The sequence below is a fragment of the Pyxicephalus adspersus genome, chromosome 6 (genome assembly GCF_032062135.1).
Source record: "Pyxicephalus adspersus chromosome 6, UCB_Pads_2.0, whole genome shotgun sequence".
Taxonomy (NCBI): Eukaryota; Metazoa; Chordata; class Amphibia; order Anura; family Pyxicephalidae; genus Pyxicephalus; species Pyxicephalus adspersus.
Genome location: NC_092863.1, coordinates 56,458,965 through 56,473,957, shown reverse-complemented (window position 1 = coordinate 56,473,957; position 14,993 = coordinate 56,458,965). Strand labels below are relative to the sequence as shown.

General features: G+C 35.8%; 1 protein-coding gene across 1 annotated transcript in view; it reads right to left on the bottom strand.

The window, feature by feature from the left end:
• Positions 1-882: 882 nt before the first annotated feature.
• The window catches only part of PTPN11 (protein tyrosine phosphatase non-receptor type 11), a 45,566-nt gene continuing 31,455 nt past the window's right edge, over positions 883-14,993 (bottom strand). Inside the window, exons 15-16 of the mRNA XM_072415926.1 lie at positions 13,359-13,460; positions 883-10,927 (exon numbers count right to left, since the gene is read on the bottom strand). Of these exons, the coding sequence (XP_072272027.1) occupies positions 13,391-13,460 (70 nt within the window). The 3' untranslated portion in view covers positions 883-10,927; positions 13,359-13,390. The remainder of the gene's footprint in view (positions 10,928-13,358; positions 13,461-14,993) is intronic.

Genomic DNA, 14,993 nt, shown 5'->3' with positions numbered 1-14,993 from the left:
AGGCTTGACAATTCATACAAAAAACTAGACACTCATTAAAGAAGAGGGAGTCACATTATCTATTCTTTATTTTTCCAGCAACTCAAACCCATTGTTTTTACCACACTGTATGCCAATAACGGCATTACTGGCAAAGCTGAAATGTTGATGCCCCAAAACTGGATTTGCTACTAAGAATACAAGTAAAATAAAATTTTTCTGAAAACTGCACTCATGATTCAGAATTCCACAATGTGTTCTGCTTCGTGCTGTGGTGATTCACCAGAGAAAGGTCAATAGATGGGCATGTTGCCTTAAGCTGCCCTTGAAGAGTTTGCTTTAAAATTTAATGCTCTATTTCACCCCATTACTTTACAGAGTATTTAAGAGGTTTTAGCAGGAGGAATATTTTACTTTCAAAGAATATACCACATCAGTAAATTTAAAGAAACAAAAATTACAAAGGTTTCAATCACAAGGCGAAGAAGATGTTTCTGTAAGTTTGACAATGGTTGGTTGCTTTAAGCTGCATACACACGCAATAAAGTCCTTGGAAAGGATCTTTCACGATCCTTTCCAACGACTAAGCACTCCACGAAGCATGAACGATGCTGTACATACAGCATCGTTCTGCTCTATGCAGAGAGGAGGGGGAGAGCAACGATACAGGGCCGATATTAGATGAGAATTTGAAGTGTGTACAGCGCGGTGCCGTTCATCGTCCGAACGATGAACGACGAACGATCGTAATGCAAGTGAAGGTGGAGAGCGTGCAGCAGGGTGCTGCTCCGTCGCTCTCCCCCTCCCCTCTCCATAGAGCAGGTTGTTGCTGTATGTATAATTGCAAGTGTGTATGTGGCTTTACAAACCTATGACAGCCCGTAAATAAAGGACAAAGACTGGTTTATTCTATACATAAACTATTCTTTAATGTCACATTGTCTGACAATTGTACATGGATTACATAATCTGCAATAGATGTGGTCAAAAAGGCAATATAATATTTGCTTCAGTCTTCTTGTTTTTCTCCTGTTTTACTAGTAAATGTAATAAACACAGAGGCTCTCATTAACATTTACACAATTCACATCAGATTGATGACATCTAAAAAGTACTCCTTTTAAAGGATAGCAATCAATAAAATATTACATTTCAACTAATACTCTGGTACAATACTTCATATGTCAAAAAAATCGGTACATGTTTTCAGCTGTCAATCATTGTGACTTATCGGATCCTTTTCTCATCTGTGACAGGATAAATAATTGTGATATTGGTATGTGATCAATTTTTATTGGACTGAATGTACCAACTGGGCATGTAATAAGATACTTCAGTGTGCAAGATTTCAGTCAGACACGATAAAAAACAACACATAAACAAAACAAAAATGATATATCAATACTAATAAAACAAAAATAATTCACTAGAGACTTATACCCAAACCAAGGACATATGTATGAGCGTGGACTTAAAAGAAAGCTACAGTCAAGTAGATCATGGGTGTTGTTTAATATACATGTTGTTGCTAGCCTAAGCTTACATCTTAGTTGGCAAAGCATTTAGAGTTTGTTCAGACTGGCAGTAAGGTTGTGTTGTGGTTGGTGCTTCCTCACATCCCTGAACTGCCCCTGCAAATGAGACACTATAAGGCTGCCCATAGGGAATGAATAGGAGCGGTAGTGGATGGTTCAGTGCCACCCTTGTAGAATATTCAAACACATTAAGAACCATTAGAGAACAGGTGGCAGCTGCTAAGAACCACATGGGAACTACTGTTTCCACCACTGGTCTGAACAAATCCTTAGGATGCCATACAGCCAGAGCAGCTGGAGCAACAAACAGAAATCTTCATTAGCTGATGGAGTATTGGTCTCAGTTTACTAGAGGGTGTCTCTTGCCAGAGTTTCAAGTATACCAGCGTCTGCAAAGATTCCTGCCTTTTAAAGTACTTTCCTATGGTTGCCAGACAGTGGGTTGAGAGATCGAGCAGACTTTGGAAAATTAAGTTAGTATGGCCAGGAATGCTAAACACTTTACAGTGGGCCCACTGAATACCAGCAAGGGTTATTATAAAATGTATAGGATGAAATTAAAGACATCCCCATCTGAAGGTCGAACAACTGTGTTACTGGTTACCGAATGGTTACCATTCTCATAACCAATCATTGAGTGATTTGAACATTCAATATCAGTCTCAGTTGCATCTTCTGAATCCTTTCCCTTACGCAGGGGCATTCTATAGTACTATTTCATGTCAACAGCTTTGACACACCAGCCTGCTACAACAATCAAGTGTCAAACAATTAAGGGACTGCAACATTTCTAGATAATATAAGACGCAAGGATGTGAATAAAATACAGTACTACTTTTTTATTCCTCATTTCTGACAGAAGTCATTCCCTTTTAAATTTATCATTTGGAAATAAGTTGCCTCATATTTAAAGCTATAAATCGCTCTGCAATTGAACCATGATTAAAAAAATGATTGAAAAGGAAATGGTACTATCAGTTTGTCTGTGGACACCTTCAAATCCTTTCAACATGTAGTAGCATGTCTAATGTACATGTTAACGCAGTTGTTTTGCAATTTTGAAAAACGAAGCTGAAATAAAAAGCTAATTAAAACACATGATCATGCACTATAGGCCTCTGAATGCACATATATATAGAATAACAGCACTCGTTTTCATGGCTATGCTGCACAGTAATCTGAATAGCCTATAAAATACATGTTTTGTTTTTTATTTACCTATCCTGGTGTTTATGTGTAATTAAAAAAAATTAATACAGAAAAGCATAGCTTGAGATTTTACATTGTTAAAACAGAACTCTATTCACAACAACTTTTATTATTCCAATAATATTTAATCTAGTTTGTGGTCATCCAATGCCTACATGCCCAGATAATACTCTGTAAAGAGAGAAGTGCCATCATCACTGACCTTCATGTGGCCTTCATTGTGTGAGAGACTCAGCAGCCCACCTACTGCAGGCTGCCTGCGAGAATCAGGGTAGTGGATACAAAACTAACAGAAAACAGAAAAAAGTAGGTGGCCTTTTATTACAGAAGTTCCTGTACAAAGGCAAAATTTCAAAATGAATTGCGGTAAAATGTGAAAGAAAGGTTGATCCTGGAGTTCAGCTTTAAACATCCCAAGAAAAGATAGGCTATATTGCTTTTATCGGACGCAAAGATGGGGTTTGGCAGCACTAGTTTATATTTATATGCACTTTTACAGGGACTATTCAATGTGTAATAAGACTCATAAAAATGTTATGAATTTCAGCTACATATGAAACCCAAATAGATTAGTCAGTAGTAAAGAAACTGGGCTTTAATAAGTTGGTGCAAACAGCTGTGGTGCTCAGTAACCCATGGCAAACAAATCACAGATTTTATTAGTCTAGCTACATTAAGTGTTAATTGCTACTGTGAATACATTTCATTAATAAATTAATGCGCAGAAAACATTAGAAGGTAATGTCTCATCAAAGCATGTGCCCACATGATCATTACTGCAACAAAGATTGTTACCATGCCTGAGCCTGCACACACTTGACGCTATCTGTAACATGATGAAACCTAATGCAGCAACATTTAATTGGCTCTAGATATTAACATGTTAAAAACCTAGGGGAAGCTAGTGTCATAATACATTTTATAAAAGAGACTGATCTCATCAAATTACTGGAATCTTTCAGTACCATGATTCTTATAGGTGTGGACAGGGATTAAAAATGGGGTTTTGCTGCAATCAGTTAAAAAAAACTCACTATTGGGACCAGCATATTCTTGCTTTTTGCAAACTGGTATTTTAGAGGTCAATGTGGCTATTTTGTGTGTGAATATTTGTAATTTAGATCCCTTCTGTGTGATGGAAATGCAGTTTAGAACTATCATTTTATAGAGCATTATTCATCATGCAGACACAATTGAAGCTCTTGTAATAGAATTACGGAGTAATAATATTAACAAGCAAGACCTTTTTCTGAATGTTCTTGAAATAGTGCAAGCTCTTTTGTTGTGATGTAAAAGGCAATTCAAGTAGCAGAGATACAGAGTGGAGAGCATCCACAATAAAGCATGTCTCCCTCTTGAATGATAACGGAGGCAAGATACAGTAAATACATCTGTAAACTGCAAATTCTATGAATCTCTATCGACTGCAATAATGTATGAAGAATGAATGTATGAGTATGAAGAATTTAAATAATTAGGCATAACCTACATCTGAAGACTGTATATTTTCCTAGATAGGACGGAGTTTGCCATTTTATTGGTCAAATCAATATTTTAGTCTAAAACTGCAGACATCTCACGGATTCGTGTAAGCCAAATGTGAACATTGGTTTGATCCAAAAACTGGATATTTGCTTTGTATATTTTATTTTGCTGCACACATTATGCTGGGGGTGTTAGATAAGCAATGAATATTTCATTTCATTGTTACAGTGTAATGAAGTTAGTGATATTAAACCTTTTCCCTCGGTTAGGGGTCACATCCTCATATGTAGTTCCATGCAGTGACACTACATATAGGAAGAACCAGCTACAGAAAGGAAACTGGAGATAGGAAAAAGCTACAATAAACATACCTTGGTTTATCTAGCTTTATCTATATACATATATCCATGATCCCAGAATGACAGTTGTTTCCTGGTAGCATACAAATAGAATGGTACTGGAGTTAGAGTGTTTCAGTATTCAAACCTCACCTTTCACAAATACACCAATGCCTTCATCATTTGTCCAGGCAGTGTCTATCCTTCCCATTATCCTCCTTCACAGTGCTCTACTAGGACTTAAGTGCAAATAAAATTATAATAAACTAGGTGTAGTAACTAATATCCTGCAAACATATCCCCTGCCAGTGCAGATTTGCACATAGATCACTACTTTGAATACAGATCTCAAACATTATTTGTATTGTCTTATATTAAGTGACACTGGAAAGACCTAGCCATTGTATATTCTTAAACTGGTTATACAAATGATAAAATACAACTTAGGTTTGCCAGCACTACATAGAGAAAGGCTACAAAAAATGAACACATTCAGTTTATATCCAATCTGGTAGACCCTTGCACTACATCGTTGTTGGTAAATGAAAAGAAGCCTGAGTAATAGAAGTGCAATACACAAGGGTACTTCATTTTACAATACATTGCTAGAAATAAGGCATGCAAATAATTTACAGAAACTCCAGTCTGTGATATATTTGTCTGCTACTCAAATGTATTACCATTTCAAAACATGAGCCTAAGAAAAACAGGAAACATTTTCTTTGCATGAGCAAAGCAAGTTCAGCCATGATAGATAGATACTGTGTGGCAAGACATTTCCATCAACTACCACTGAAAATAAACTTAAAAAATCCCCCTTGAAATCTAGAGCTTTAGCCTTTATTGGTCATTGCAAGTAAGGAATGTGAATGAACCCGAATAATTATTCATATGCTGAAGGCTGCATTTTTCTGTGATATACCCTATTGGAAACTGAATTTTCTATAATAAATTATGAATATTGCCACATCCAGAAAGTTTACATTCATAACCTGCAAAAGTAATTAACATAATTACTGCTGCATGGAACATAGTCACGCTCAAAAGCAGGTTACATCGCTGGACCATGGTTTGCTATGCAAACCAGCAGGAAGCTGCATATACACGTATGCCAGTCAACAGAAAGTCCTATTAATATACCTTCAGATCACACTGCACTTGTCACTGAAGGCTGACATAATAACATCATACGAACTCAAGATGAAGATGAAATTATTGCAGCTCTATAATCATTAATAACAACATCAGAGCACAGTAAAAGAGATGAGATTATGAGTGTGTTCCTCACTGCCCTGACATGGGGTTGGGGTGGAGATGGAGGAGACCTATAAATTAAACTGAAAAATGGGAACATTGGATTCTCTTTCCTGTCCAAGCTGTGTAAACCTCTTAATTGGATGTGTAAAAATACAAATCCCTTGGCAGATAATAGTTACATTTGGTTTGTATATTTATCTAATAGGCAAGATCTTTTTAGAAAAAGGAAGGCGGCACAGAGGAAATACTCTACCATGTTGTAACATGAAAGGTTAAAGCCCAGTTTCAGCCTTGTGTTTTTTAGCTTTGGATAGATTAGGACAGATAGCACCAAAACTTTTTTTTTCCCAGTAAAATGAGGAATAGATAGAATCCCAGATTAATTTGGCTGGCTGTATCTTCAGTGAAGATCACTCATCTCATTTACTACCCTGTTGTCACAGATAGCAAGTCCCAAATGGGGTAATACAATTTGACAGAAATGTTTACTCATTCTATGTCTAGGCAAAACTAAAATAAAAGTTTATTGAGAGGTGACTGGGCTTTATGAATTAGAATTTTCCAGTCAAACAGAAATATGTACAAAAAAATGCCAATAATGTATTTAGTAAAAAGGGACCAAAAGGACCTAAAAATCTTAAAAACATACCAGTATCCAGTTGACATTGGTAAAGGATAATAAGTCCTGCTTCAAGGATTAATCATAACCTTTACTAGACAGAAAAGCTAAGCACTATTCTGATCCTGGTTTTACTCTTGGCTCAATTTTTTTGACCTTGGGGCTAAGCCATAACAAATATGCATTTGCTGGAAGCCGCATATAAAAGCACACACACTAAAAGCCTGGTCATACACATGTGTTGTGGTAACACATAGTAAAACATGCGGGTCTCATTCCCCAAAAAATCACTGGTGGGAACAGGCTCTATGGAAAATCAGAGACTGTCTCACATCTATTCCATTCTGCCTTCCACTGGGGAAATAAAGCAACACATGGTGAAAAAGAGGCCGATTATCTGTGAATGTAATAAATTATGAAGAAGCTCATGAAACATTCCACCCTATAAAAGTTCAAGTTTTACTTCACATACAAAAGAAGCACTTTAAACAATAAAAACGTACCTATACCATTAAGTGTTAGTTGTGGCAACATTATAAGATAGAAACATTTTTTAAGAAAACCTTTTCTGACAGAAACGAGAAGGAGGGGTGCCTTTATATGCATTTTAACTGTGTATTTAGCAGATTGTTCGGAATTCAGCTTTAGGCTTTATTGGTGCTATATAAAAGTGTAGCTGTCAGATAATGAATACATTCAAGACTATTCACATTCATGTTTTAATTTTTTGCTTTTCCAAAAAAAAAAAAACACTTTTCCGCATGCAAGGTGATGGAAGATTGTGCCCAATTTACAGCAGAGCTTTCATAAACTGATCAGGAATATTTATGACAAATAATTTTGTGCAAAGAATGCTAAAAGGATAGGACTGAGATGGGTTTTTAAATGCTCCCTGCTACAGCAACTTCCTCAATTTCTGCTCATATCAATGTTTCAGGTCCACATATTTAATACAGTGCCTGACTAGTCACTATGGCTGTTAAAGCTCAAATACTCAGAATTTCACTCAAACCTTGTGCATCATTCTATACACAGCTGCCAAGCTGCATCCTCATTTATAGATTACAGATTTGCAGAGCTACCACACACATGTATTCAGACTCAAATGGTGCACTACCTTTAAGACAAGCAACAGAATAAGGGCAAAGCAATTTTAAGCATAATTGTACCCTTGTAGTAAAAGTAAGAAAGCTTATACTATACAGAATAAAGACGTTTGTGTCACTTTTTCCTTTTGAATTCATAAAAGTATTGTTTAGTAACTTCATCAATGGGGATTTCAAGGTTTTGGTCAATAATAACAGAAAAGCAGTACCTCTTCTACAATTTGCTCTACAAACAGAACAAATACAGCATACAAATGGCATATTAACTTGTACAGCATCCATAAAATAACAAACTAATCAAAAAGGTTTTATAGTTATAATAGTCACTTTTAAATCTCAATATTATTAGGTAATTCAAATGTATTCTACTGATGTTACCTAGAACACTAGAACCTAGTGTTAAGGGCACACTACTAGTAAACAAGTACTAAAACAGTTTGATGAAAGAAAAAAAAAATACTACTATTGCTAAATAGCTTGGGTTTCCCTAAGAGTCATTAAACTAAAAATTATCAAGCGCTATGTGAAAGCATGCTGGGTGACCAATGGCTGACCAGCTAATATAAAAAAAAGAAAGCATAGTAAACATGTAATGCAATTGATAACCAACTTTTTTTCTTTAAATACCTATGCAAGGTTTAAATCAGACCAAATTAGAGCACATAGCTTTTTTTTGACAAATCATTCCACTTTAAGTAAAGGAAATCATTTCTGGCAAAATCTAACAGAAAAACTGAAAAGCTCCTCCTTAAAACATGACATTTCTAAGAACCAGCTGGTTATTTAATTTACAAAGTTGTAATTAATAAAGGTGTAATGCTAAAATAAAGCAATATTTTCAAAGTACTATCAGTTGCTAAAGGATTTAGCATTTTAAGATTAAGGTAACAATGTTTTGATATCGTAAGAATTTAAGCCTAATAATCTCAACAATTCATATAGTAAATGACATGAACATTGGAGATATCCAAAGAACAATGTAAACGGCAGTGCTATGCTGTCACAGGCTTGGAGGATCCTTTTTATTATTATTATTATTATTATAAGAAGAGATCCTAAAATGATTGTTAATCTTAGCTGGAATTCTCCACCAGGTCTTTAGGCAGCAGAATTGTGAACATATAGATAGGGGTTATCCTGTCACCGTTTTCCACCCATGATATAGATTATCATTGGTTTCCAGTGATCTAGCTAAATATTATTCTACTCACAGAACAGCTGCCGCAACTATGAATGGCTTGGAGAAACACCCAGGACATATTCGGGAGGGCAGTTGAAAGTGCAGACACAAATCTGACACACCTTAAAGACAAGTTCAATAGAAAAAATTCAGTTGAGCTTTACAAATACTGTTAATAGAACAGTGAGCAGAAAGTAGTACCAGCTTGTCAGTGGGAGGAAAAACGCCCATTGACCAGACCAGCGGACAGTCAACCCATGTCTATGGGTAGCATAAAATGCAACTTAAGTGGTTATGGCTTACACAGCGCCTGTTACAAACTACACTGCTACATAATTAATGAAAATGAATAAGCCTAAACATCAGAAGATATCAGTCAAATTTGTACACATAAAAATCAACCACTGGCACAGTTATCACTGGGACATCCGCAAAGGAACTCCAGCGCAACTGAAAACCTTGATACAGTTTTAATATGAGAAGCTGATGAATTGACACTTTTGACAGAATATAACACTGCATAATTACCTCCTCAATGACGGGAGTCACAATTCTAATCCTGCATCTTTGCTAATTTACAGGCATGAGAACACCATGTGAGCAATATTATTTTCACAGAAAGGTTTGTAGCTTTACTTTTCAATAAACAAGGGTTAGGAAATTTATAGTTTTTATAGTTTGTTTGCAAGGTGCTTTGTCAGGTTTTGCTTTAAAATACAAGTGCTATGATAAGCAAATCTATCAGTTCAAATTATGGGATATTGTAAATACAACTGTGGAAAACAGAGTTTAATAAAGTCCTATTACTGTGGGCTTATATCCATGGAATCTACAAGCATCAGTCATCTGAAGAGAATAAAGGCAATATGGTAAAAAAGCAGCAATGACTGGTAAATCTCAGCATTCTATGAGAAAATTAGTCTCAGGAAATTGTCCTTGTTTATAGGTGTGTTTTGCCATAACTGACCAACATTACGCCAATATAATATTTAGAAATTGGTGAAGCCAGCCTGGTTAAAGGTCCTGAATTTGGTGCACATGGCACAAAATAAAACTTGTTGCCGGCGTCTTTTAGCAAAACACACCTAAAGAGAAAAAAAAGAACACAATGAAGCACCTGTAGAAGAATGTAACTGAAAAAAGAGTGCAAAATTTACCATGTGGGGCCCAGAGCACAGAGGGCAGAAACTAGGCCTCACAGTAATGTACTTTCTGGCTGAAGGTAGGCTGTGACTGTAAAGGCACTTTAAGGAAATGCTTAACTAAGGTCCTGCTATAATAAAGGTACACAACTTAAGCCTTTGAAGCAGCAGCCCTTTCCACTGAGAACACTGCATTCATGCAATATGAAAAGGGGGGCTGCAATTTGCAGAGTTAAGCAACAGGTGACATAAGGCCTTATTCAGCAAGGGCAAGTGTGAACCAAGATAAATGGACATGACAGCCTTGCCATTCCCACAAAGCAGAACAAGTTAAACATTTAACCATTTGTAAAGTGCATCGTTCGTTGAATACCACTGCATTTTGTGACTGGCACAACATTCTGTGATCAATAGATAACCCCTAAATCTGCATCAGTCACATCTTAATGACGTGTTACAATTGGCACTAAGCAATAAACATTTTAACCATTCAATACTCATTTCTGGTTTCCTACTATCTAAAGTCTCTTACAACAGGAAATAAAAAGAAAGCACCATTATATGTAAGAGAGCTAAGGGTGCAGATATTCACATTTTAAACATCTCCACATTAGCATGAAAAAGTTAAATGAATAAAGAGTTTTTTTTCTAATTATGGTCTAGCAACTTTTATCATGGTCACAGTCTGCACTGAGGAGAGGGTCTGTTCCTGTTGTAATATAAGCAATCTTATTACTTTGTGTTGCCAGTAATTTAAGGTGCACTCAGTGGACCTAATACCTTACAGGGGGGGAAAGCAAGAGAAAAGAATGAGGCCATCATATTTGATGTCTGTGTTATGGACTCTACACAGTTAAACTGTTGAGTTAAAGATGCTTCATTGTGAAGAGTGCGTTGATCCAACATTTGGGAGGTTCAGAGAGGACTTAAAAGGTTTCCAAAAGCTCTTGATGTATAATCTTTTAACAGTTCATGGATTCCAGACCAATTGTTTAAATGGACACAGCCTTTAAAAGCCAGGTCCTATACGTCCCATCTCGTCTTCACGTTTCATTTGCCTTTTCTCACTCTTAGATTCTACAAGGAACAGAGAAAGTTTATTAATATACGCTACAGATCTCAAAAAGTAAACACCTGCTATCTTTGACACAATTAACTTTCTTTAATATTTTCTTTAATACCTTGAGAAATGTACTTATAGTCTAAAATAGTTCCTGAAAGCTAGCAATGCACTTTCTGGTGTATGAATGTGCCTAAGCAATCCTGTTTCTGCATTTCCAGAGATCCATGTGAAGTAATGTAAGGTACAGTTACCTCAGCTCTCTAGTCTTGTATTTGTGTCGTATTATTTACTACAATTTTCACAGCACTGTCTAGTAGGTAATTACATATATATATATATATATATATATATATATATACTACTAAAAAAATATTTATCTTATCTCTCATTCAGTCTGTGACTAGATTGTAAAAGAAAAGGTAGCAGACTGACAGGTTATTCTCTCTATCCCTCTGCTCCCTTCTTTAATCTAACAATCTCTCTCCTTGTTAGCAGATGTACACTGCAGCACAACTGCTTGATTCCTTGTTCTTCTTCATCTCCTTCAATCTGATTGTAGCTGCACAAGGACTCAAGAGGCAAATATCAAGCCACATACAGGTACCTAAATACAAACACACACACACACAGTGATATATTTATAAATACAGAGCTGCATTACTTTGTGTCTTTTACATCAGCCCAAAAAACAGCTTTAATTCTTAACTTTTAACGTAAACTTATCTCCAGGTTAAGCCATTGAACCAGACAGGAAGAATTAAAAGCAAATACCTAGAGGTGCTTTGCATACCTGTTAATGCACCGCAGTGATCCATGTAGGCATGTTTTAAATTTGTGTGTCACCCAAAATATCCTAAAGTAAAACGATGAGCATAGAGGGGGAAAGGGAAACAGATTGAGCTACTGTAGCACAAATAGATGAAATACATAAAGCTGGCTATGTGAAAAGGGCCCCTTGCATTACAACTACTGGGACTGTGCACATGAAAATAAGTGACAGGTTTGAAAAGTTAACAAGACAACTAAGTTAAAACAACTTTCTTTTTATCTATCTTCTAAAAAAATGTATGTGTATGCATGCGTACACATGACCTTTAAAATATTTTTCCAGTATATTCAACAATATTTATTAACTGCCTATGCAGCATCAGTTCCCTTATCTATACTTTGCATTGACACAGCAAAATCTAGCTTTGTCCATTCAGGCCAGCTACCGCCTACAGCAGAGCCCTTTCAAAGACTCTGCCGCAGTAACGGATACAAGCACAAGATGCTAAATGAATGCAGATGTTACAGAGAGACTGGCCATCTTCAGTGCAGAATTCTGCTGAGATTTCCACACAAAGCTAGACTTATAAGTACAAAGCTAATTTTTAAGCAAGTAAAAAAAAGTGCATATATATTCAAACTACATTTCTGATGTGTTCAAATGTTCACAAAACACAGTTGCTTTTACAATTTTCTAGTTTGTACCCGGAGCAGACTTCTAATGGGTCATTCAAAAGTAGGTGCTAATTGCAGTAAGCTTTCAATCCCATTGAACTGCTGCCAGTTGACATATATGGTAAAGAAAAGCAGCTCAGACACAAACACCTGTGTACATAAGCCCCAAAGAGGGACTCAACGAAACTTTCAAAGAGCCTTTCACAGGACATGCCGAAAGTAAATATATGGACTACTATAAGTCAGCAGTATGAGTTTGGAAAAGTTAAAAATATACTTGCCTTACCCCAGGGATCCGCATGTACTGTCTAAGTTAAGGTAACCTAATGATCTTTCTAGAAAAAACCTGGGAAGGCTAAGCAATTCAGATCATATTACATAATGCTGGAGCATCTTCCCACAAAAAATGGGATGCTCAGCTTCCCTAGACTACTAAATCGTAATTTTCAATACAGAGATCCATGCCTTGACCTAAATTCCACTTTCTTTGTTTAAAGCTTTTATGTTTATTTAAATACTATGAAGTGTACCTTATAATAAAGTGGAGTAATTCAAACATGGTATGATTTAAAAATATCAGGGCTCTGATAACTAGGTGAAAATTACAGTCTAACATTGTATTTTAGGTTTAATACTGTTTATGCCCCATAGACCAATACAGAATTTCCCCACCCTGCCAATTTAGCATCCTGGTACATCAGGACAGAGGCTGGAATTTTTACTTTGCTGTCATAGAAATACTAATATAAAGTATGTCCAAAGCAAAGTATATCAAGCCAAGTAAAAGCCTGATTTCCTTTATAAATGGAGTGTTGCATTATGGAATAAAGGAATACAAGTCTTGTGCAACTCAAGAATTATTTGGAGTTAATAATATGAGTTCCAAATGCTTTATAAATAGTACAGCTAAATATATCCTATTGTAAAGATATAAAGTGACCTTACCTAATTACATATGGGTTGTATGATATTAAGTAATTGATTGTGAATGACATAAATTACCAGTACATGTGGTGGAGACATCAAATTTCAATTCATCTGAAGCTTTTCTGTTGCTGCATGAGGCCCACATTTTCATACACTCTAGCAGGATCTTCTCTCATTCTGTAATAAAGCATACACCGCTATTTAAATTACATCAGGAAACTAATATGAAACCTTTATTTATAAAATGCCAACATGTGACATATAAAAAAACTGTGTCTTTTTGTCACCTGATAATTTATAATTTACTTGTTTGCAGAGCATAATACGCTAGTCATTTTACAGATGATTTCTTCATTTGAACATAATTTAAGGGCAATGGAGAATAATTTGGTAGAAGTTTAACATTTGGATAAAATCTTTCTTCACAAATATATATTGTTGAATATTTAAGAGATAATAGTATAAAAGTACTTTTCCCAATGGAATCCATGTGAGTGCACCTTCCACACCTTCCAAGATACATGTGCATGGATTGGGGTTTAGCATATAATGTTTATTATGTAATGTACACAACGTTCTGCAAAGTGGAGTGTTCTGATATTATGTATTTAACACATTTTGGAGAAAAAGGGAACTAAGAGACTTTAAAGGCTTTTTACATAATGTATTTAACATACAACCCAACTTACAGCAGAAGTAAATAAGTATGAACCCAACCAAAATTCTTCCAACCAAACACCAAACAGATCCACTGCTTCCAACACGGCACACACATTCCTTCCCACTTTTTGGGTTTTACTGGTGTATACTAAGAAGTTTACCACTGGCTAAAATTTGCAGTAGAAAATGCTCAAACAGCTGGTACCTCTCTTTTTGCATACAATTTCAGAACAAGTGAACAGCAGTAAAAATCCGGAAATGATAGCTTCCATCTTTATCTCAGTTTCTTTTTGAAGACCATTCAGTACACAAAAGTACAAGCTCTTATATCTTTAATTGCTTCTTCCTTCCTTACCTGGGAAGGGATCAGAGCTAAAGGCAAAGTAATATCGCTGCACTCTTAGACAGATTAAGCCTCTCTTCAATTCCAAATGTCAAGGGATCTGCATAAACAGGGTATAACTACACACAATTCACAGTAAGCCCTGGATGAGTTTATCTCCTGAATTCTCTATCAGTCTTTGTAATGTGACCTGCTTCTAAGTCTGTTATGGCCAAGAAGGACCAATAATTGTGAGAAATTTAAAATGAGAATCAGAAACGGTAATATTTATGGCTATTCTAAAGGCTCATAAGTTACATATACATGGTCACAATACATGCAAGGGCATTGTTGAGTAAAATTCAGAGAGATGGATAACACAAAATTACATTCAATGTAAATGTGCATTTGGCAATGAAGTCAAACATGCTAAAAGAAACTGCTATGGATTGCACTGCACTGCGCTTCTCCATCAAAATGAATGGCACTGCAAAGCATGTTGCATGTGATTTCACAACACAATTATCGGAACCTTAAGGGTATCCACTAAACAAAAACTTCTACCTCGTTTTGTTATGTGATGTGCAATGGGTAGACAAAGTAAGGGAAATACTGCATGAAAAAAGTCTTACTTCAAAATAAAGAAATGTAAATTTTTTTTTAGCCTGCATACCAATTAACAATATGCTATAAAACATTTTGAAAGCAATATGATGCAACTAATGAAA